The sequence below is a fragment of the Dunckerocampus dactyliophorus genome, chromosome 8 (assembly GCF_027744805.1).
Source record: "Dunckerocampus dactyliophorus isolate RoL2022-P2 chromosome 8, RoL_Ddac_1.1, whole genome shotgun sequence".
NCBI classification, from domain to species: Eukaryota; Metazoa; Chordata; class Actinopteri; order Syngnathiformes; family Syngnathidae; genus Dunckerocampus; species Dunckerocampus dactyliophorus.
The window spans coordinates 24,609,404-24,632,862 of NC_072826.1; the positions used below are offsets into that span (position 1 = coordinate 24,609,404).

General features: G+C 42.0%; 1 protein-coding gene across 1 annotated transcript; it reads left to right on the forward strand.

Annotated features, from left to right (window-relative positions):
• Window positions 1–268: 268 nt before the first annotated feature.
• Window positions 269–22,233, forward strand: ttll3 (tubulin tyrosine ligase-like family, member 3). Its single transcript, XM_054784342.1, has 14 exons — window positions 269–370; window positions 4,296–4,361; window positions 4,441–4,550; window positions 4,641–4,821; window positions 4,944–4,999; window positions 6,544–6,672; window positions 6,744–6,858; window positions 6,941–7,081; window positions 13,223–13,376; window positions 13,499–13,647; window positions 13,764–14,007; window positions 14,088–14,523; window positions 21,257–21,677; window positions 22,190–22,233. The coding sequence occupies exons 2-14, from the start codon at window positions 4,355–4,357 to the stop codon at window positions 22,231–22,233; spliced, it is 2,187 nt and encodes a 728-aa protein (XP_054640317.1). The 5' UTR covers window positions 269–370; window positions 4,296–4,354.
• Window positions 22,234–23,459: the final 1,226 nt, after the last annotated feature.

A 23,459-nucleotide genomic window follows, 5' to 3' on the forward strand; every position in this document is an offset into this window, starting at 1 on the left:
AGTATTAGTATCTTTGTTGAGGCTGATTGTTTTTTAGCTTCTCAAAGAGTGTTGCTAAATGTGTCTTTTTCAACACACTACTTTCAACCTAATGAAAAAAACATGAACAAACAATGCAATAAGCAGTCCTCAGTGCATGGACACTAACGAGGCATTGCCTGCCCCCATGCGGAATGAGTGGGAATTACACAAAGCATGACGAAACATGCAAGTTTTAATACGTCGTGTGCGTTGTTGCACGTTGACACTGATGTGCTGTAATGTAAACGGAATTAGAATATGCGCATCTGAGTAGATGTCAAGAGTGGGACATTTCTGACACAGGTTTCACCGCCAGGGCACACCTTGCATCCGCTTGATTGCACAACAGGTTGGCATTTTTCTCCTTGCGGATCTATTCAAAGAACAGCACGTGTTGTGATGTGGTGTGTCGTGCGCGTGCGCGTGTACTGGGAAGGCGTGCGTGCAGGTTGGTTGTCATGGTAAACATTTTGCGGGAGCTTGCAGGGTTGTCATGATTACAGTCTCAAGGGAAGGCGTAAAAGCAGAAGGACAGAGGCGCCCCACGGGATAAATTATGTGAGATTTTATACTTTATTTATTTATTTTTAATCTAATTGGTTTGTGGGTAAATGCGCTGATTTTGCTGCTTCAGTCAGCTCTGAGCTGGATTACATCCTTAAACAGATGCTACTTAGACTAATATGCTTTATTCTTTTACACCTGCATGCAAATGTCAGTGTTTAAACCCTCTTTCTGCCATTCAGGCCTTTTGTGTACATTAACTTTCTCTTTTTTAGATCATTTGAGCTGTGTTAATGCACATGGAATGGAATTTAATCTGGACTCCTGACATCTGATGTTCTGGACATCTTTTAATTTTCCAATTCAGCTTTTCAGCTAGCAAAATGATACTGTATATTTGTAATTGTGCCACATGACGATCTAATTAAGTTTAATTCCTTGTTATCTAAAGTATTAAATCAAACAATTTTGATAAATTTGCTCTCACTTTAGCCATTTGTACTGAAAATAAAAAGATGGTGATGTACCACAGACCAAGTGGAGCACATAGAAGACATTTTTTAAACCGTTTTTTTTTCTAAAATACTAATTAATGTCAAAGATGTGTGATGTTACATATACATCTAAATAAATTAAAAACATCTAACACTTCATTTATGTCAGTAGTTCAATTTAAAAAATTAAAACTCAAAATTGATCTTATTAATTTAATAATTTTGATGATTACACAGTTGCGTGAAAGTGTTTGCCCCCTTCCTGTTTTTTTTTTTTTTTTGCATGTTTGTCACACTTAATACACTCCAGATCGAAATCGTAAGACCAGTTGAAAAATTGCACATTTGGATCTTAAAGAGGTTTTAAGTAGAGCTACAATATGCAAAAGCAAGAACGGGGAGTGAGACAAAAATCACTTTGAAAAAGTAATTTATTGAAGACAACATTTAACTGAAATAGGCTGTTTATCAGTTGATCAAAAGTTTAAGACCATCGCTCAAAAAAATAACAAAAAACTCTCCAGACCAGAACAAAAAATGTTCTCAGTAGGACTCATTATCTCCACCGTTCTTGTTAATCACTTCAAATATTGCTTTGGGCATGCTTGATGCGAGTGTTTCCAGGAGGCTAGTGGGAACATTGCTCCAAGTGGTGAAGATGGCTTCAGGAAGGGCATCAACTGTCTGGAACTGATGGCCATTTTTATAAACTTCCCTTGCCATCCATCCCCAAATGTTCTCTAAGGGATTTAAATCAGGGGAACATGCAGGATGGTCCAAAAGAGTGATGTTATTCTCCCTGAAGAAGTCCTTGGTCAAGCGAGCATTGTGAACTGCAGCGTTGTCCTGTTGGAAAACCCAGCTGCTACCACACAGACGAGGGCCTTCAGTTATGAGGGATGCCCGCTGCAACGTCTGCGTAAACGTAAGCAACCGCCGTTTGATGACCCTGCACCACCTGCAGCTCCAGTGTTCCACTGAATGAAAAAGCACCCCAGATTATGATGGACCCCCCCCCTCCACTGTGCCAGGTAGAAAACATCTCAGGTGGGATCTCCTTGTCGTGCCAGTAACATGGAAGCCATCTGGACCCTCTAGGTTACATTTTTTCTCATCAGAAAATAAAACTTTTTTCCACCTTTCAATGTCCCATGTTTGATGCTCCCTGGCAAAGTCTAAACGGGCAGTTTTGTGGCGTTGAAGGAGACGAGGTCTTTGAATTAGTTTTTTGTTTTTTAAACCCTTTTCCGCAGATGCCGTCTGATGGTTATTGTGCTGCAGTTGGCCTTAATTTCATGCGAAGACCGCCCTGTGTCTTGATGGACAGCCAATCGGATCCTCCGGCTCAGCGCAGGTGTGATTTTTTTTGGGTCTACCACTTGACTTTTTTGTTCCATAATGCTCAGGAGCTTTCAAAAAATTTGGAATGTCTTACTGCGCGCAACCTCAGCAGCAATGGCACGCTGCGAGAGGCCTTGCTTATGCAGCTCGACAATCCGACAACGTTCAAAAAGAGAAAGCTTCTTAGCTTTATCCATCAGGAGGGCATGACAGTGTGAATGCCTGACAGAAAAGGAAAATTTTGAGCAGATTTTGGCTTTTATAGCACATGGTCTTAAACTTTTGATCAGCTGATAAACAGCCTATTTCAGTTTAATTGTTGTTTTCAATAAATTACTTTTTCTAAATGCTTTTTTTCTCACTCCCCCTTCTTGCTTTTGCATATTGTAGCGCTACTTAAAACCTCATTAGGATTCCAAATCTGCAAAATGCAAATTCTAGCAAATTTTCAACTGGTCTTGAGATTTTGATCAGGAGTGTATTTAAACTAGTTTGATGATCGGAAACATTTGTCAATGACAGCACAACTGAACACAAAATGCAGTTTTTAACTTTTTATTAAGAGAGAAAACAAAATCCAAACCTACATCGTCCTGTGTGAAAAAGTGAATGCCCCCTAAACCTAATAACTAGTTAGGCCACCGTTAGCAGCAACAGTTGCAATCAAGCGTTTGTGATAACTTGCAATGAGTCTCTTACAGCGCTGTGGAGGAATTTTTGCCCACTCATATTTGCAGAATTGTTGTAATTCAGCTACATTAGAGGGTTTTCCAGCATGAAGTGCCTTTTTAAGGTCATGCCACAGCATCTCAATAGGATTCAGGTCAGGACTTTGACTAGGCCGCGCCAAAGTCTTCATTTTCTTTTTCTTGAGGTGGAATTGCTGGTGTGTTTTGGATCATTGTCCTCCTGCAGAACCCAAGTTCGTTTCAGCTTGAGGTCACAAACAGATGGTGGGACATTCTCCTTCAGGATTTTTTGGTAGACAGTAGAATTCATGGTTCCATTTATCACAGCAAATCTTTCAGGTCCTGAAGCAGAAAAACAGCCCCAGACCACATCACACAATACCACCACCATATTTTACTGTTGGTATGATGTTCATTTTCTGAAATTAATTTTACACCAGATGTAATGGGACACACACCTTCCAAAAACTTCAACTTTTGTCTCATCAGACCAAAGAGTATTTTCCCAAAGGTCTTAGGGATCATCAAGACGTTTTCGGACAAAATTGAGACTTAATGTTCTTTTTGTTCAGCAGTGGTTTTCATCTTGGAACTCTTATGGTGGAGTCATGAACACTGACCTTAACTGAGGCAAGTGAGGCCTGCAGTTCTTTGGATGTTGTTGTGGAGTCTTTTGTGACCTCTTGGATCAGTCGTTGCTGTGCTCTTGGGGTAATTTTGGTTGGCCGGCCATTCCTGGGAAGGTTCATCACTGTTCCATGTTTTCACAATTTGTTGATAATGGCTCTGACTGTGGTTTGCTGGAGTCCCAAAGCTTTAGAAATGGCTCTATAACCTTTTCCAGACTGATAGATCTAATGTACTTATATATACATTTAAGTGTGACAAACACGCAAAAGTAAATAAATAAATCATGAAGGGGGCAAACACTTTCACACCACTGTATCTTTCTGCTAATAAAAAACCCAAATTCAGTATAAATGTGCAAAATTGTCAAAAGGTTCAATACAGTACACGGGGGGTGTAGAAAGTACATAATTTTACCTTTTCACTGGGGTCATCCCATGTTCGGCTTTTAGCACTTGTCCTTAGCCTGGGAACATATCGTACCTTTCCAGCCCAGGGAGAGACAAACACATTTAAAAATACCTTTGATTGTACAGGAACTTTACCCTTATTTCTGTCAAAACCACCCTTCCACTGCTTCCCCTTATTAAAGAGCTTTCCGTGTTTTTCATTTGTTGAGTTTTGTTTCCAGAAAACCAAAACAAAAAGCAGTTTTGAGTGGAGACATTCTGTGCCATAATGTCAGGTAAGCGTGAGCGAACGTGCACATACTCCTGGCTTACATGTCGCTATAAATGAGAATATTTAAGTGGCTTTTCTTTCAGCCGTGACTCCGGCCAATGGGAAGGTGCATTGCAGTATCACTCCCAGCCTTCCAGCTGCCAGGCCTAACAAGGTGAAAACAGCCAAAGCCCTGGCAGAAAAAGCAGTCAAGGTGATTAAAAATGCAAAATACGCAGCACGGCCTGCATGAATATTGCATTATAACCCCCCATGTCCTATTCTTTACTCGCCTCTGTGTCAGATGCAAAAAGTGTTTACTATAGTGGGCCGCTATCCTGTCATCCGGGCTGGCTTACAGGCCAGAGGGTGGGTGGAACGTCAATTGCCCAATGCAGGCCAGGAAAGCGCTTCCCACCAGGGTGACAGGGAGAAGGATGAAGATGATGGCACCGCTGTAGTAGATAATGCTGCTGGGATAAAAGGTCAGCTCCATCCATGATGTGATGAAAAACACCTGTACAAAACCATCGTTCAGTGGTACAAATTCCATGCATACATCATCCTTTTCACTTTCTAATAAATGATACACCCAATCTCTTTTTAGATAGAGGAGATGAAAGCGCAGAAGCGGAGAACATTAATGACATATACAGCCTCTTGGTAAGATCATGTCCACTAACATGCTTCCCCTTCCCCTCCATGTAACTAATGGACTGGGTACAAAGTGCAAAATAACAAATTAACAATAAAAACTAGACTATCTGCCTTAAAAGGCAGCAGCTATTCCATTACACCAACAGGGAAGTTATGGGGTGAATTTATTCTCGTATTCTGCTGCGTGCTGTCAATCATTGTGGCAACGGGCTTGCTGACTGGGCGGTAGCAATGCACATCCTTTGCGCAAAACGGAGCCCCCCCCATGGATGATGGGGTCCTAAGCACAGCGCATGTTCTATGTGTTGGGAGAGGCGGCCCTGGCTGTAAAACACAACTAATAAAGAAGTAAAAGTACTCACCCTGACAGACACACAGCAGCATTTGTGGAGCAATACCAGCATCGAGTGGCGTTTTGTAGGTATTACTGGAATGAAGTACGTGTCCGTTGTCATGCAGCAAAAGAACACATTTTGAAATTTATATTTTTTTTGTCAGTACGTACCCCATTTAAGTAAGTCTATATTTAACATGGCTTGGTGTATAATTGATTTTCATTTTTATACTATTTTGATTTTTTACATTGATGGGAGATTCTACATTGTCCATAGGTGTGAATGAGTTTGTGTATATGTGCCGTACGATTGGCTGGTGACCAATCCAAGGGCCTTATGATTGGCTGGCGACCAATCCAAGGTGTACGGTTGGGTATCGTTTTTGTTATTGTCTGATACCGGTGTCAAAAAGGTACTTAAAAAAAGGAAAATATATCAATTGTGTCCAAAAACAATGCCTTTTTATTTTTACTGAATTTTATGGTGTGCAAGTTCAACAGAATAGTTTATTAATTTAAATAAAAATAACAGTTATTTAAAAATAATTTATAAATTGCATTATAACACTATAAACTATATATTTATACTTATATACTTACTATAAACGTTTATATTTATATTTTTTATATTTTAATAACATATTTTTATATTCATTTATATATATTTTTTAAATATAAATACTTCAATAAAAATAAACAAAAAGATAAAATAATAAATTCACAAATATGAAAAAAAAATCCACAGTAAATTGTCATGATGATCACAGCAAAACCAGTAGCAATACACAACACAAAGAATGTGCCAAAAAAAAAACATGCTTCTTTAGGAATTCCGCTACTTGGGAATGCCGAGTTGCATTTCTCGGTGACTTGCCATGATTGGTGGATAATGAGGAAGTGTGTGGAAATGCTATGGTGAAATATGTGTGTGGTGATGGAACTGAGCACTGCTGTTGGCGTGTTAATGTCGGCAATAAAGTTAAAAAAGAGCGTCTCCATAAAAACTGTGTGTCTGTGCGGATGTTACTTAAAGACGTCTCTTGCACAATATCACCTTGAAGCACTTGTTGCAGGAGGCTGAGTCTGTATTCATTTAGCTATTTTTTATGTTTATGTCGGCACCGGAACACAGTACATGCAGTCGACTAAATAAAGGACACAGCCAGTTTTTAAGAAAGCACAATATTTGACTATCTCTGTGTGATGTTTTCTGCAGTCTCGCCTCGTTCGGAATGAAAGGACGTATTTCTACTGGACCCCACGAAACGACTCTATTGACTGGCGCACCTTACGCCCTGACCAAGTGACCAATCACTACACTAACACTGGACCCTTTACCACCAAGGTCTGCTCTCCAATGACTCCAATTAAACATTATTCTTCGTATTATTAAACATTACTCTGTTGTTATTTAAGGTGGGGCTCTGTGTCAACCTGCGTAATCTGAAATGGTTTGACACAGCGGATCCCGACACCTTCTTCCCGAGATGTTACAGGCTCGGGGCGGAGGATGAGAGGCATGCGTTCATCGGTGTGCTTGACACTGCTGCCGCACTTGCCCAACACAACCATCACACTCACCTCTCATAAACCTTATTCTTGTGATTTTATAGATGACTTCAGGAGAACGGCATGCAGTAGTCTGCTGAAGCATGTGGTCGAGACCAGCACAAGGACAAAAGGAGCACAAGATGAGAAGGACAAAGCTGAAAGCAACGCTCAAGGTCAAACCAGAAATTCAACATTCAGAATTTGTCATGCTTATTGACAGGTTACATCACATGTTTACACATGCCTAATATCTTACACCTTTTCTGTGTCTCACGTTTAACATGCTGACACGTTTACACTATTCATGTGTTTAATATAGAGCCGTCAAAGTTAACGCAGAAGTTTCCTTAAACGGCACTAATATTTTTGACACGCGATTAAAGTGCACACGTCCTGTTTGACCCTCACTCAATGAATACAGAGCCACCATCCGCCAGTACGAGCCTGGACTTGTTTTTTTCTGAGAGGTGCACCAACAAATATGTACATACATGTACATGTACATGTACATTCCCACACAGTATCAGCATTTGGGACCCAATATGAGGTGAAAGAAAAAACAAAACTACAGTAGTCTTATCCGTGCTTTGTGGGAAAAGATGCCTTGCAAAGTTAAATAGTGCGTTCAAGGACAGTGGAACAAAATGGAACAAGTCGCCACTCGCATCAAACATGCTAAATTGTGGGATTACTAACTTTATATTTTTTAAATAAAATAATAGCCCGTATTTCCAAAATTTGTATCCCTTTACAAAAACATTATGTAGTCATTTACAAATAATTTCATTTTTAATTTTTCTGTGTGATTTTTTAAACCACACATTTTTTAAACCCGAATGTTTCCTGTGGCCCGGTGGTTGGGGACCCCTACCTTTACAGCATGCATGGTGCTTTGATGTGCTCTTTTACACATTTGAAAATACTGTACGAATTACACTTTTATACATTTGGCTTCTTTATTTTATAATGTAAGATTAACATCTACATTGACAAACATAATTGCTGAATCATATCGAATCATATTGTTTGTACAATGTATTGAATTGTTCTGCTTTTAAAATATATCATTTTTGAAACGTATCATAACTCGTGTATCTAGGTGCGTATGGAACCGTTTACCACAAAGAGATTTACATCCCTACTTAAAACTTATTTCTACCTGTGATTAATTGTGATGAATTATGAGTTAACTATTGGTTTGGTTTAGTTAATTTGAACACGAAGGTTACAATGGAATACATCTCATGAATCATTCTCATACATAAAAGATGACAGTAAGACCAAAAAAAAAAAGTATATATAAATAATTTTTTTTTTCTTTTCCCTTCCCCCCTTTTTTCTCTTTTCTTTTTCTCCTCCCCTTTCCTTAAAAAAACAAAAGCAATATATATATATATATATATATATGTGTGTGTATGTATGTGTAACGAACCTGATAGAACATCATTGTGATGATCAAGACTCTTCTGTCTTGTATTTAACAAACATCAACTGCTTGTATTGTTTTTTGAGTTTGCTCATCTCTGTACTTCTTCCTTACTCAATCCATTCCATAATTTAATTCCACAAACTGAAATGCTGTGGTTTTCAGCGTAGTTCTCGCATATAAATGTTTTAAGTTTTAACTATGGACAAAATGTGATGAATTGTGATTAAATATTTTAATCCATTGACATCCCTATTTTAATATTATTAAATTCATGTACAGAAATTCCTTTAAAAAAGTGTAAGAAGAATTGCTAAGATTAAATAAGCTCTGCATTTTCCCACTTCTTTTGTTGGATTGAGCAAATGTACCACACCATACATTTTGTCCGATTCGGCGTAAGACGGTGTGGATTCCAAAATCCGGAGAGACAGTTCACATGACAAAAATATTTAATAACAAAAGGTCACCTCAAACACAGAGGGAATAAGGAGTCTAACACATACAAAAATAGAATGCCAAAAGTCCAGAACGAAACACGCTACAAGAGTAACAAAAAATCACTGCAACAAAATAATGAGCAGAAAAAACAGGCAGAGAAAAAGGCTGAAGTAAAGACGCTACTGGAAAATCTAAGCAGAAACAATTACCTTTAGCTGAACTGAGGACGCCGCTCTAAAACGTACGCGGGAAAAGGAAAATACACTAAGTCACAAAAGTAATGCAAGAAAGTCAGAACCAGAAGCAGGAGTAGCAACAATGCTGAGGACGTGGTGAGCATGGGAGTACAGTCTGGCGCTGGAGTGTAGCCTTCCAGCGGCTTAAGAGCAGTGAGTGGTCATCGGCTGCAGGTGCGTGTGTCGCCAGCTCCACCTCAGCAAAGCAGCATGCATTGTAAGAACAACACAGAAGGTGGCAGCAGAACGGCAACACAGAACATGACACATTTTGTCATTAAAAGAGGGAAAAAATTGAATTGAATCCGCTTATCCGGGTTGTGGGAGCAGCAGTCTCAGTAGGGAAGTCCAGATTTCCCGGTCCCTGGCCACCTCTTCCAGTTCCACCGGGAGGACACCAAAGTGTTCCCAGGCCATCTGTGAGACATAATCCCTCCAGTGTGTTCTAGGTCTGCCTAGAGGTGTCCGAGGGGCCTTCTCCCGGCTGGGCATGCCCGGAACACCTCACCAGGCAGGCGGTCCGGACTAGATGCCCAAGCCACGTTAACTGGCTCCTCTCGATGTGAAGGAGCAGCGGCTCTATTCTGAGCCCCTCCTGGGTAACTGAGCTCCTCACCCCATCTTTTAGCGTGAGTCCAGCCACCCTACAGAGGAGCGCCACCAATCCTGTACTCCCGGAGCACCTCCACAGGACACTAGGAGGGACACGGTCAAATGCCTTTTCCAAGTCCACAAAGCACATGTAGACCGGTTGGCCAAACTCCCAAGTACCCTCCAGTACCCTTGCAAGGGTGTAAAGCTGGTCCAGTGTTCCGCGACCGGGATGAAAACCACATTGCACCTCCTGTACCCGAGGGTTGACTAACGGTCGCAACCCTTGTCTCAAGCACTTTCCCAGGGAGGCTAAGAATTTTGATCCCCCTATAGTTGGAACACACCCTCCATCACCCAGGTCTGCCAATCCAGAGGTACTGTTCCCAACTTCCACACAATGTTGAAGAAACGTGTCAGCCAAGACAGTCCCCCTACATCCAGAGCCTTGAGGAATTCAGGCTGAAACTCGTTCACGCCTGGAGCTTTGCCACTGGGGAATGTTTTAAATAAACATCCATCCATACATTTTCTATGCCGCTTATCCTCTTTTAGGGTTGCGGGGGCATGCTGGAGCCTATCCCAGCTGACTTCGGGCGACAGGCCACACCCTGGACTGGTCGCCAGCCAATCGCAGGGCACATATAGACAAATAACCATTCACACTCACATTCATACCTATGGACAACTTAGAGTCGCCAATTAACCGCCAAGGAAACCGGAGTACCCGGAGAAAACCCACGCACGGAGAGAACATGCAAACTCCACACACAAATGTCCAAGGGAGAATCGTACCCAGGTCTTCCCGATCTCCAGACTGTTACTGTGTTGGCCAACATGCTAACCACTAGACCACCGTGCGCCTTTAAATAAACAGAAATGACACAATATAGCTTGTGCAAGGATGAAGGTAAAAGACAAGAAAAAAAATTAAATGGTTAATAGAATAATAATAAATACAAATTAAAATGAGAATGAATAAAAAGTAGGGCTGTCAATTGATTAAAATATTTAATTGCGATTAATCACATTTTGTCCATAGTTAACTCATAATAGCAATCAACGATAGAAAGAAGTTCTTATGTATGATAAGTGTACCTTTGAAAGGTCATTTTAAAGTTTTTAATACACCTATCAACGTGAGACTGGATATGTTTGCTTTACGCAAATATTTGTTCATTAAATATTTGTTCATCCAGTTTTTTTAAACAGCTCAACAGAAAATGGACCTCAATGTACACTGCTCAAAAAAATTAGAGGAACACTTCGAAAACACATCAGATCTAAACTGGGGGGAAAATTATCTTGAATATCTTTCCTGATAATAATTGGGTGATGTATTAGTAACAAAATGAGGCCACATAATTTGATAGAAATTAAAATGATCACCCTATAGAGGGGGGAAATCAAAGACACCCCAAAAATGAAAGTGAAAAAATGATGCAGCACACTGGTCCATTTTGCTAAATTGTCATTGTAGCAACTCAAAATGATTCTCAGTAGTTTGTGTGGCCCCCACGTGCTTGTACGCATGCCTGACAACGTCGGGGCATGCCCCTAATAGGACTACGGATGGTGTCCTGGGGGATCTCCTCCCAGATCTGGACCAGGGCATCACTGCGGTACCTGGACGCATGGAGGAGATTCCAGGAGACAGGTAATTACTCCAGGAGAGCTGGACAGGGCCATAGAAGGTCCTTCAACCCTCAGCAGGATTGATATCTGCTCCTTTGTGTAAGGAGGAACAGGATGAGCACTGCCAGAGCCCTACAAAATGACCTCCAGCAGGACACTGGTGTGAATGTTTCTGACCAAACAATCAGAAACAGGCTCCATGAGGGTGGTCTGAGGGCCCGACGTCCTGTAGTGGGCCCTGTGGTCACTGCCCAGCACCGTAGAGCTTGATTAGCATTTGCCATAGACCACCAGAATTGGCAACTACACCACTGGTGCCCTGTGCTCTTCACCGATGAGAGCAAGTTCAACCTGAGCACATGCGACAGACGTGAAAGGGTCTGGAGATGCCGTGGAGAACATTATGCTGCCTGCAACATCATTCAGCATGACCGGTTTGGTGGTGGGTCAGTGATGGTCTGGGGAGGCATATCCCTGGAAGGACGCACAGATCTCTACAGGTGCGCAGATAACGACACCCTGACTGCTATTAGGTATCGGAATAAAATCCTTGGACCCATTGTCAGAACCTACACTGGTGCAGTGGTACCTGGGTTCCTCCTGGTCCACGACAATGCCCGACCTCATGTGGCTAGTGTATGCAGGTAGTTCCTGGAGGATGAAGGAATTGATACTGGCCCCCACGTTCACCTGACCTAAACCCAATAGAACACCTCTGGGACATTATGTTTAGGTCCATCCGGCGCCGCCAGGTTGCTCCTCAGACTGTCCAGGAGCTCACTGATGCCCTGGTCCAGATCTGGGAGGAGATCCCCCAAGACACCATCCGTAGTCTCATTAGGAGCATGCCCCGACGTTGTCAGGCATGCGTACAAGCACGTGGGGGCCACACAAACTACTGAGAATCATTTTGAGTTGCTACAATGACATTTTGGCAAAATGGACCAGTGTGCTGCATCATTTTTTCACTTTCATTTTTGGGGTGTCTTTGATTTCCCCCCTATATAGGGTGATCATTTTCATTTTTATCAAATTATGTGGCCTCATTTTGTTACTAATACATCACCCACTTATTATCAGGAAAGATATTCAAGATCATTTTTCCCCCAGTTTAGATCTGATGTGTTTTCGAAGTGTTCCTCTAATTTTTTTGAGCAGTATATATAAAACAAACACACTGTACAACAAGGAGACAATGGTAAGGCAAACTATCCATCACTCAAATATTTTTTTAAGCAAATCTCACAATATAATTGTATATATATATAATATAAATATAAATATAAATATAAATATAAATATAAATATAAATAAATATATATAAATATAAATATAAATATAAATATAAATAAACTTACAAAAAAAATAAAGTGCTCAAGAACAGTCAGTAGTTTACAGAACTAGGACTGCACCCTGCAGTGCTTCAGCAGTTTCTCCATCTGAGTCCAGCAAAAGCTTTTGAGATGCGACGTACACCGGTGACAATTCAACTCACAGCGAAAGTAGATAAAATAACTTTGGTTTTGTTGAGAAAGCCATCATCCAGGGCTTTGAAGCTGAATTTACCATTCAAACTACCCTTTGCTTTGTTAAATTCTGCTCATTATTTGTTCCTGCTTGTGGCTCAACATTGACTGCAACACCGCTGCGTTTCCTCAAACTACGATGTGGGCCGAGGGTCAAACAGGACATGCGCATGTTAAACAAGCATCACAAAAATAGAGGCATTAAAGGGAATTTCTGTTAACATTAACTCATTAACTTTGTCAGCCCTAATGAAAAGTAATAAATAAATAGAAAATAAAATACATTAAAAGAGAGGTTAAAGATAAGTGAATAAATAAATACTGTCAATAAATAAGGAATAAAAAAACATCGCATGACACACTATTCGTAGATAAAGCAATGTCTTACAAATAATGATCAATGAATGAACTATAGTTCTAGATTTTGTCCAAATTGGCATACGGAAGGCCAGCTTTATTTAGATGTTTAGATGATGTTTCTCCTCACAGTCAGCGCAGCAGTGATCAGTACAGCCTTGCATCATTGTCAGGAGTTTCTGAACATCTTAGCACACAGTGACATTGATGTGACCGTGAAGACCGTTGCCGCCGTGGAGGAGAAGCACTGGAATCACTTTCTACAAAATTACTACATGGTTGTGCAGTGAGTATATTTCAGTACACTCGAATGATACCTGATATTTCTAATTTACAAAAACGCAACTATGCGGGGATCCACTGTATTGTGTTATGATATTGACACTGTTAGGATATTTGTCTATGTAGTAAAGGTGCATCCATCAGAGGCAGTGCAGAGTTTGTGAGCCGCTGCAAGGCCATGTTGGTCCGAATGCAGGAAGTTTGCCCTCAGCTGGACATTGATGGAGTCAATAACATCTGGATTATCAAACCAGGAGCAATGTCAAGAGGAAGAGGTGAAGCGTTTGCTTATTTTAATTGTTAATAATAATAATAATGTCGTCATCTAACCATTCTAAGTTCTGGTCCAAAGTCCTGATCCTCCTGTCATGATATGACCTGCATCATCCAGGTATCGTTTGCATGAATCGTCTAGAGGACATTTTAGCGCTGGTGGACTCTGACAGAGCCATGGTGAAAGATAGCAAGTGGGTGGTTCAGAAGTACCTGGAGCGCCCCCTGCTGGTCAAAGGCACCAAGTTTGATGTGCGGCAGTGGTTCCTCGTCACCGACTGGAACCCACTGACCGTCTGGTTCTACAGGGAGTGCTACCTGCGCTTCTCCACTCAGCCCTACTCCACAAAAAACCTTGATAGGTCTGGGAGACAAGACACAAAAAAACATGTACTCGGGATGAAAGTGCTGTTTTAAATGAATTATTACCTTTATTGTCCAGCTCGGTCCACCTGTGCAACAACTCCATCCAAAAGCACTTCCAGCCATCACGTGAGCGCCACCCAAGCGTGCCCAAGGACAACATGTGGTCCTGCTCTGACTTTAAGACATTTCTGCAGCAGCAGGGCCGTGAGTCCAAGTGGGAGACCCTGGTGGTGCCGGGCATGCAGCAAGCTGTGGTCCACACCTTGCAGACAGCCCAGGAAAAGGTGGAGCACCGCAAGGCAAGCTTTGAGTTATACGGCGCTGACTTTATGTTGGGCAACGATCTGAGGCCTTGGCTTCTTGAGGTCAACGCCAGTCCCACCATGGCCTGCACCAGTGTGGTGACGGCTCGCCTCTGCCCCTCCGTGCAGCTGGACACTCTGAGGGTGGTGCTGGACAGACGAAACAACCCTAACGCCTACACAGGAGGCTTCCAGTTGATCTACAAACAGGTGAGCATGTGTCACACCTACAGGGTGGGATCAAATAGTACAACAGACAATGAGTAGCGGAGCTTACGGGGTGCCCAGGGGTGGCTGTGGCCACGCTTGGTCACTCTGTGGCCACCCCAGTGGCCACCCCCACGGCTGGGAGACAATTTTGACAAACACACTCTGTGGTGCAGAACATTAGTTCAGCCTAACCAGCAATTCCGCTTGGATATATTTCACTGCAGCACACAACTTTTTATTAACAGAAGCTGTCAATAAAATCGCGTCTTGCATGATTACTTTATTCGGCTCCGGTAAATTTGTCTCACTATGTTGACTCTGACTTAAATTCTGATGCGTAATTCAGCTCTGAAATCTGTTAATATTGGAAGTTCTCTGTAGCAGCATGAGTGGGCAACCAATCGGCATCTACTTCCATATTATGCCCCGCGCGGGTTTGGTCGTCATGATGGAGAGCAGAATCCAGAAACTATGCATTGAAAACATGTCCTCGACACACTACTCAGCTATTAATTGCTCTAATAAATGGTCGCCACTGGCGAACGAGGCCAAACAGTGCTTGCCAAACAGTGCCAAACAGCGTTAAACAGTGCAAAACATGGCTAAGTACAAGTACACAGCTAATTAAACATTGCGGCTAGAAACATTTCAAATGGTAGCTATGGTAGTCACACAGTGCCTAGTGCGTGTAACACAAATAACAGTAGCCTACCAGAAAAGTCATTCATCGCTGTCGTCTTGGAAACTAAAACCATTAAAGTCTTCCTCTTCCCCATCAGAATTGAACAGCGTCACAATTCCTTCGTCACACATGTAGCCGATCTCTCTCTCGGTCTCTCTCTTTGTGTATGGCTCTCGGTAGCCTCCTCTTTGTTTGAGTGTATACCCGGACGTTTGTAACTGTTTCCTCGTAGTTGGAAGGGAGTTGTTGACACAATGTTGTGTGTGTGCTAATGGGACAGTCCTTTTCTTCAATCTTCAATCTTCTGTTCAGTGGCGATTGCTTTGGCTTAGTCAGATCTGCACAATGGCCGTCTGCTCTCTTGTGTATTTATCCAATCTTCAGGCATGTCCTCTAGTTCAGGCCATCTGCTTTTCTTACCTCTGAAAGCTTTTACTGTCTTTTTGCTTTGCGTCTGCTTTTCATGTCTCCAACACCTCACAATATATTCATTTATGGTGCGCTTATACAAAGCAGCCCAGTTTCCTACTCTGACAGCCAGATCGATCGCCTTTATCTTGAAAGCGGCATCAGCTTTCTGTCACGTGTTTTCCATGATGGAAGAGTGTGACTGTGGTTATGGTTGTCACTGCACATGTGCAGAACGTGTCTACGTCCACGTCTACATTCCGATACAGTAGGTGGTGGTATGCAGCGATTAATCGAACGATAAAAAACCAGATTAATTATGACGCCCTCGATAAATTGACATGTGCATGTACGCGTGTGTTTGCGTGTCTACTCGTCTCTCTGTGTCACACAGGCTGGATGACCAGCCAGCCTGCATCTGTCTGTGTGGATTGGTTCTATAGTGGAATGAACAGAGAGAGTGGGCTGTCATCTCATTCAGCCTCTTTGTGGAGGCGGGACTACTAGCTACTACCCTACTACTGTAGCAGGAGTTAGCTTCGTGAGCCAGCATATGTAACACTGCAGAGAATGATGGGCCAACTCATCTCCCGTGCAACATATTTATTTTTGCAAAAGCTGCAAAACAAGGAAATATAGATTATTCATGGGCACCTTCGATGTGTGTCTGCACACGTCTCATCACGTACTGACTAACCACTTGTTCTTACAGTATTACAATAAACAAAACACAACACACATGTTACGGTATGAGCACATACCTTAATCAACTCAAAATACAATGTTACAGTGTTTTAACCATTGTTTCCAATCACTGTTTTATCCTCTCTTCCATTACTCTCATGAATTGTATTTATTAAACTAAATCTATGTCCAACAATATACCCTTTTGCTGTATTCTCATTGTAATCACTCTGAATGAAACAAACACCAAGTATTTTACACTTACTATGACCATACAGAAATTACATAGTGTAGCTTTAACTTCACATTCACATGTGGGATATCCTTTCTGTCATCACAGCTTCCTGAATGAATTAGCAATAGCACAGCACATGTGCTCTTTAGCCTAGCTTTGCCTTCTACTTAGCTTAGTATTTACAGGAACACAAGCATCACATGACAATACATGTTCACTCTGTTTGACAAACGTTCTGGCTGTACATGTATTCACCTGACTCATGTGCGTCCCTTAACAATATACACGTAGAATTTGGTCATTCACACATTGCCACGGACGACGAGTCCGCCATTTTCGGTACACAACGAGGAACGTCACTCTAACGAGCTCATTAACGTTCATATTCACTCTTTAGCTTGACACCTGTTACACTCTAAAGCGCTAATTAACTGTTACAACTGCTGTCTATTACTTATATATGGTTTACAAGTCGTCTTACCTGCAAAACAAGGAAATATAGATTATTCGTGGGCACCTTCAATGTGTGTCTGCACACATCTCATCACCTACTGACTAACAACTTTTTCTTCGTCGTTCACCAGGACGTCAGCTACTGATGCACATGGCATCCTCTGCTGGCAGAAACCTATATTACACTAACAGCATATAAACAGCAATAGACATCAACAGTGGCTCTTATAAAAAGTGACTTTAAACATCAAAATTAAATGGGGGGGGCAACTATTTCCATGTATTCATCTATATCATAGTGCCACACATTCGCTAACATGAATGGCGGGCCAAAAGCGATTTTTGTTTTTAATGCCAATGTCACAGCCACAGTGTGGGAATAGTTCTGTTTTAATCAGAATGAACAGGCATGAACACAGATGACCGACACGAACAGTTCCTCAACTAGGAAAAAAACTACAGAGGGAGGTGCTCGGGCAGCAGAGCCTTCGTCCTGACAGTTACCGCTTACTGAGGTGTTTGGTCGGCAAACATAAACAAAACAGTGAAAAATGGTGTGCGCCCACACACTGTCGTTGGCTACATTGCAAAAACATCTATACAGGCAACTTCTGTGTCAAGCTAATGTCTCACACAGGTAAACCGTACACTATACTTGAATACCAATCTAGTGGTTCAAATATGAATTACACCTCTCATGACAATAATTAATGAAAAGATTTTGCCGATAATATTGAATACTGGCAATAATTATCGACCAGCAAAATTTGTTATCGTGACAGTCTTAGTTGCAACCTGCCATAAACAAGAAGAAGAACGTCTACATGCGGTCGTTTATTTTCGATAGTCAGTGTGAGATGGATAGATGTGACAACAATGTGACATTTTTTTTTATATGCTTTATTGTATCTGTATTTCTATTTATTGATGTATAGGATACGTTAGCAGATACAACATGTACGCCTGTAGCGCTAAGTACATTGCATAAGGTTTACGTAAGATCACTTGTTAATTGCTTCATAAGAAGCACGGTACAGTGGCACCTTTGTGGTCGCCTGAGTCATCATAGTGTGTGGATCCCCCCCGGCAGATGCAGGTATATGTCAACAACGCTATTGCTGCACAATTCCAGTACGTCGCCTCTTTTTTTTTTCATTCAACATAACATTCAACATGCAATCTTGGTTCTATATTTATGGTGTTTATTGGATAATCCAAATCCAACAATGTTTTACATTTGATTTTAGTATAAATTGTGCTTATTGTTGCTGATCTGCAGCGTGTCCACTCAGCTGCAGTGACAGGCTTAGCAAACGCCAAGAATGGTGGCTCCTCTGCCTTTTTTGGTTGTTTCCGGAACTTTTTTTGGCATTATGATGGACTACCTTAGTAATAGCGTTTTGCGAAATACGTAGATAAACGATTAGTAGTAGTTCTGAATAGGGATGCCCGATATTGGCTTTTTTGCCGATAACCGATATACCGATATTGTCCAACTCTCAATTTCCGATACCAATATCAGCTGATACCGATATGTGTAACATGACTATCTCCTGTGGTGGAATCAGTGGCGCTTCTAGCTATGGGCCACATGGGCAATAGCCCAGGGTGGCATTCTCTAGGGGGCGTTGCGAGGGGGGAAAGAAAACAAAATCCTATTTACTAGGTCTACTACTTGCTCAGGGCTCATCATATCCTCATCAAGTCTGCGCATATATGTGGAAAATGAGTGCCCTCTACAGCCATGATACTCGCGCTCCCATGCTGCTCAAATGTGATCAAACGTCCGCCACGTGATGTGGACCAAACCAAAGGAGTAGCGAGGGGCGGGTGCCGCTGGGACTATGTAAATTACAACAGTAATTGCTCAAAAATAAAACAGATTTAATTGTTATTATATTATATTAATTGTATCGAAGACCAAGCATCTCCAAGTACAGACCAAGATAAAGGCATTAAGCACTTTATGTACACCACATTATGGAATGTACAGTTTAAGATCAAATAAGCTAACGTTACTCGATGGCTATAGACTAACTGCTGTTCACTTGTTTTCTTGACAGATAGATGATAGATAGATACAGGGAAAAAGTTTTAATTGTGTAAATGTGGATTTAAGTCAAATGCAATGTTAGGGGAGCTTGTGAAAAATTTGGAGCACATTTTTGTAGTTGGAAAAAAACACTTGTTTACAGTTGTGAGTGTGTGTTGAGGTGGAGGCAAAAGGGGGCTTGGAGGGGTTGTACTTGAAGGATTTGTGCACTGCAAAAAAATTATTTTCCTATCTATTTGGGTTGTGTTGTTTTTTGCTTATTTATGAATATATTGTGTAGGCTTTTGTGGCAATGTATAATTCAATACATATATCCTTTAATGAATTAATTGATTTAATAAAATAAAGAAAAAAGAAAAAATAGTATTTTGAATTTGTGTGTGTGTGTGTGTGGGGGGGGGGGGGGGGGGGGGGGGCATTAGGCTTAGGCTGTGACATTTGTTTTAAAAGTCAACAGAGTAGCCACTTACATTTTTTGATCATCAAATTGTCCAGGGAAGAAAATCAAGTGTCATCATTTTATGTAGGCATATCTAGAAAATGAATGGATGGAAGGAGCAAGCTCGTTTGCTACTAGCCACCCACGTTTGTTTACACGCTTGAGAGGTGGTTTAATGAGGTCATCTTTTGTGCGCCGGCAAATACAGGAGCCCATTTTTGCAGAGCTCCTGGAAATGGGAATTTCTCTTGAACAGTAATAAAGTATCTATCTACCTATTCTTCTATCCATCTACCTATTCTTCTATCCATCTACCTATTCTTTTATCTATCGATCTATCGATCGATCTATCTACAGTATCTATATACACCGCCGCCACAAGTGGCTGCCTTTCAAGCAGCTCTGTTTGTCTATTCAAGCACATTTTTACGTGCCATGAGAGCGACGTCCGGCATCTGTGTGATTCCCTGTCTACCCATTGATGTCGAGGTGGCCACGCCTGAGCTAAGATGAAAGTCAAGTGGCTAGCAAGGAAGTGGCGAGTCAAGCCTTCGGTACCTTATATTATCATGGGAAACTTGAATTCACTACCGAGCAAGATCAACGAGCTGGCAAGAACGTCAGCCTTGAATGCCTTCAAATTTGTGCTTCACTGAATGGCTAACAGCTATGTCCCAGAGGCTAACGTGAGGAGCTAGCCGACTTCAGTATAGTCAGAGTGGCCAGGAACAACAGCCTGTGGAAAGCACAAAGGAGGTGGGCTTGCACTGTATGTGAACAAACTGGTGTCATCCGAATTTTTTAAATAGCGGTTTTCATTGTAGGGAAAAAATATGATACCAATGTCTACCGATATTACATTTTTAGGCAATATCGGGCCGATATTATCGGTGGACCGATATTATCGGGCATCCCTTGTTCTGAAGTATAGGAGAGGTCACAAGATTATAATATGACTACAACAAGCATCATGGGAAATGTAATTTTTAGCCATACCAGCGTAGCCGCACCGGTGTATAAAAGCCGCAGGGTTCACAATTTGAAAAAAAAGTGACAGTTTATACACCCAAATTTACGGTACATGTCATGATGCTACCTCACTCTGCAATACCGTAACACTAAGTATTTAGTGCTATCTTGCTGGGTGCGATCATGTTAACTGTTGAGCACAAGTGAGCACATTTTAGCCACTTTCATCAGTATAAACATGTCATGATGTACTGTAAACACACTATGAAACTACCGTAACACTTTTGGTACTTAGTGCAATCATGCTAACTGTTAGAATGCTCGCATTTTAGCCACTTTTGTCAGTATAAACCTACATGTCATGACGTAAACTCACTATGGTACTGCCCTAACACTTTCTGTACTTAGTACTATCTTTGCAAGGTGCTACAGTATATCTTAACTGTTGGCATGTTCTAATTTTTTTTTCTCATTCCGTAACTAGCAGGCAAATGCCACTGCCCCCTAAGGCTCAACCCCTTAAATCACAGCTCAGAACCATACACAAAACCACGCCAACAAAATGTCGTAGGTAAATTAAAAAAAACCTTTGTTATTGCCCGCTCTTCTTTTGTATGTCGCAAAAGTCATGAGTAAATGTGCGAGCAATGGTTAGTTTCTGTTTCGGCTACATCGACAACTGCTTATGTCGATGTCACACAGCAAGCCCGAGCGGTGTTGAGATAAATGAGTCTCACTCTAACAATATACAGTACACACCTCTCAGCTTCTCTATCCAATGTGTATCTTTGTGCTTTCTCGCCCTCTCAGCCTGCAGTAGAACCTCCGCAGTTTTTAGGCGTGAACTTGTTCGTGGAAGGAACACACATCAGGAGACCTAAACCTACAATTCGCAGACAAAGACTTGCTTCTGCGAGGCCTTGTTTGACCCAGTCCTCAAGAGTCCACACTTCTCCAGAGCAGAGCGAAACTACGACAACGATGCCAACAAGTGTACGTCGAACCAACATATGTGAGAGCACGCAACAGCCCAGGAGTTTGCAAGAGAAAAGGCAACCAACACCACCCTCTCCAAGGAGGGACCAGCAGAAAAGGACAGAGGTCCACAGTGTCAATGTGGTGTTTGAACAACGTGTGATAGAGAGCCACAGTGAACCCAGGAGAAGACCCCAACGTTTGTGTGTGCGTCGTGGCGGCAGCGGGGCTCCACCAGCCCTGCGGAACTTCTCCGGTATCCGCCCTACCCACCCTCGCAATGCTACGCATCATGTATGTAAAACTCCACTTAAACAGAGCCACGGAGTGCATATGTGGAAGTCCTTCCTTCCCAGAACTTTTTCAGAGCCTTTTTCCTGGACACGGGCCACTTCTTTCAAGCAGTTCAAAAGCGTACCACCAAATATAGCAATCATCTATCGGAAACCTTCTATGGAGACCTTTCAAATTGAGTCGAGTTACAGATTCCACATGCAGCGTTTTAAGCAAACCATGTCTAGGCATTGTGCATGATAGCCCACAAAACAAATGACCAACTATTTACAATACAATGGGGATGCAATCACTAGTCAATTTTCAAAAGACAGACCCAGACCAAGATCTCATGAGATCCAACACAAGAGCTGTTCCCAACATTCGGCCTGGACAAAGAAAATAAAGCTCAGTTCTGATTGACGCTGTCACAGGGGTATGAGGTGTTTTAGGACATTTTAAGTGCTTCTTCTTGGTGGTGTTTAATCTCCCCAGCAGAAGGTGCCACAGTCTCGGTGATCAAACAAGCCAGGAAATGAAAATGTTCACTTTGTAGCTTCTAAAATGATCAAAAGATGACAGTACCATGCTTTGATGTTCACTTCATAGCCCAACTTCGGGGCCGCACAGTGAACTAGGGGTTAGCATGTTGGCTACACAGTCAGGAGATCGGGTTTGAATCTCCGTTTGGACATCTCCGTGTGGAGTTTGCACGTTCTCCCCATGCATGGGTTTTCTGCGGGTACTCCAGTTTCTTCCTACATTTGAAAATTGCCCATACATATGAATGTGAGTGTGAATGGTTGTTTGTCTATATGTGCCCAGCGGGCGACCAGTCCAGGGTGTACCCCGCCTCTCGCCTGAAGTCAGCTGGGATAGGCTCCAGCATAACGCCTAGTGAGGAAAAGCGGCATAGAAAATGGATGGAATTTCAACTTTTACCTGTCAAGGGTCACCTCAAGTGAATCAATTGCATGAATGGTTTTGGCTTAGTTTTTACACCGGATGCCCTTCCTGACGCAAACCACATGACAGCCACTCCAATATGTTTCCCAGGTGTCGCAGAGCTGTATTGGATCCATTTTAGGACATTTAAAGTGCTCATGACACCAAAACAAATGTAAAAACTTTTGTCATACTGCTGTCATAGATAAGCAATTATGAAATATGAGCAAAATTAAGTGATTTTGACAAAATCTTGACACACCCTCCTCCAAGTTTTCTGAACCGACGTCATCTTGGTTGCGACGTCATGACCAGAACGCGTTCCAGGACCAGATGCAGATGTAACCATGAAGTCACAAAGAAGAAAGTGACATATTCACAACAATAACATTGTGGAACGCACGGTGGTCTAATGGTTAGCACGTTGGCCACACAGTCACAGTCTGGAGATCGGGAAGACCTCCCCTGGGGCATTTCTGTGTAGTGTTTGCATGTTCTCCCTGTGTGTGCGTGGGTTTTCTTCGGGTACTCCGGTTTCCTCCCACATTCCAAAAACATGCACGTTAGGTTAATTGGCGACTCTAAATTGTCCACAGGTATGAATGTGAGTGTGAATGGTTGTCTGTCTATATGTGCCCTGCGATTGGCTGGCGACCAGTCCAGGGTGAACCCCCGACTGTCGCTCGAAGTCAGCTGGGATAGGCTCCAGCGTACCCCCGCGACCCTAATGAGGAGAAGCGGCATAGAAAATGAATGGATTACATGTTTTACTTGCAGTGATAGCCACAGCTCTCAGCTTGCTCTTTGCACACTGCACCTA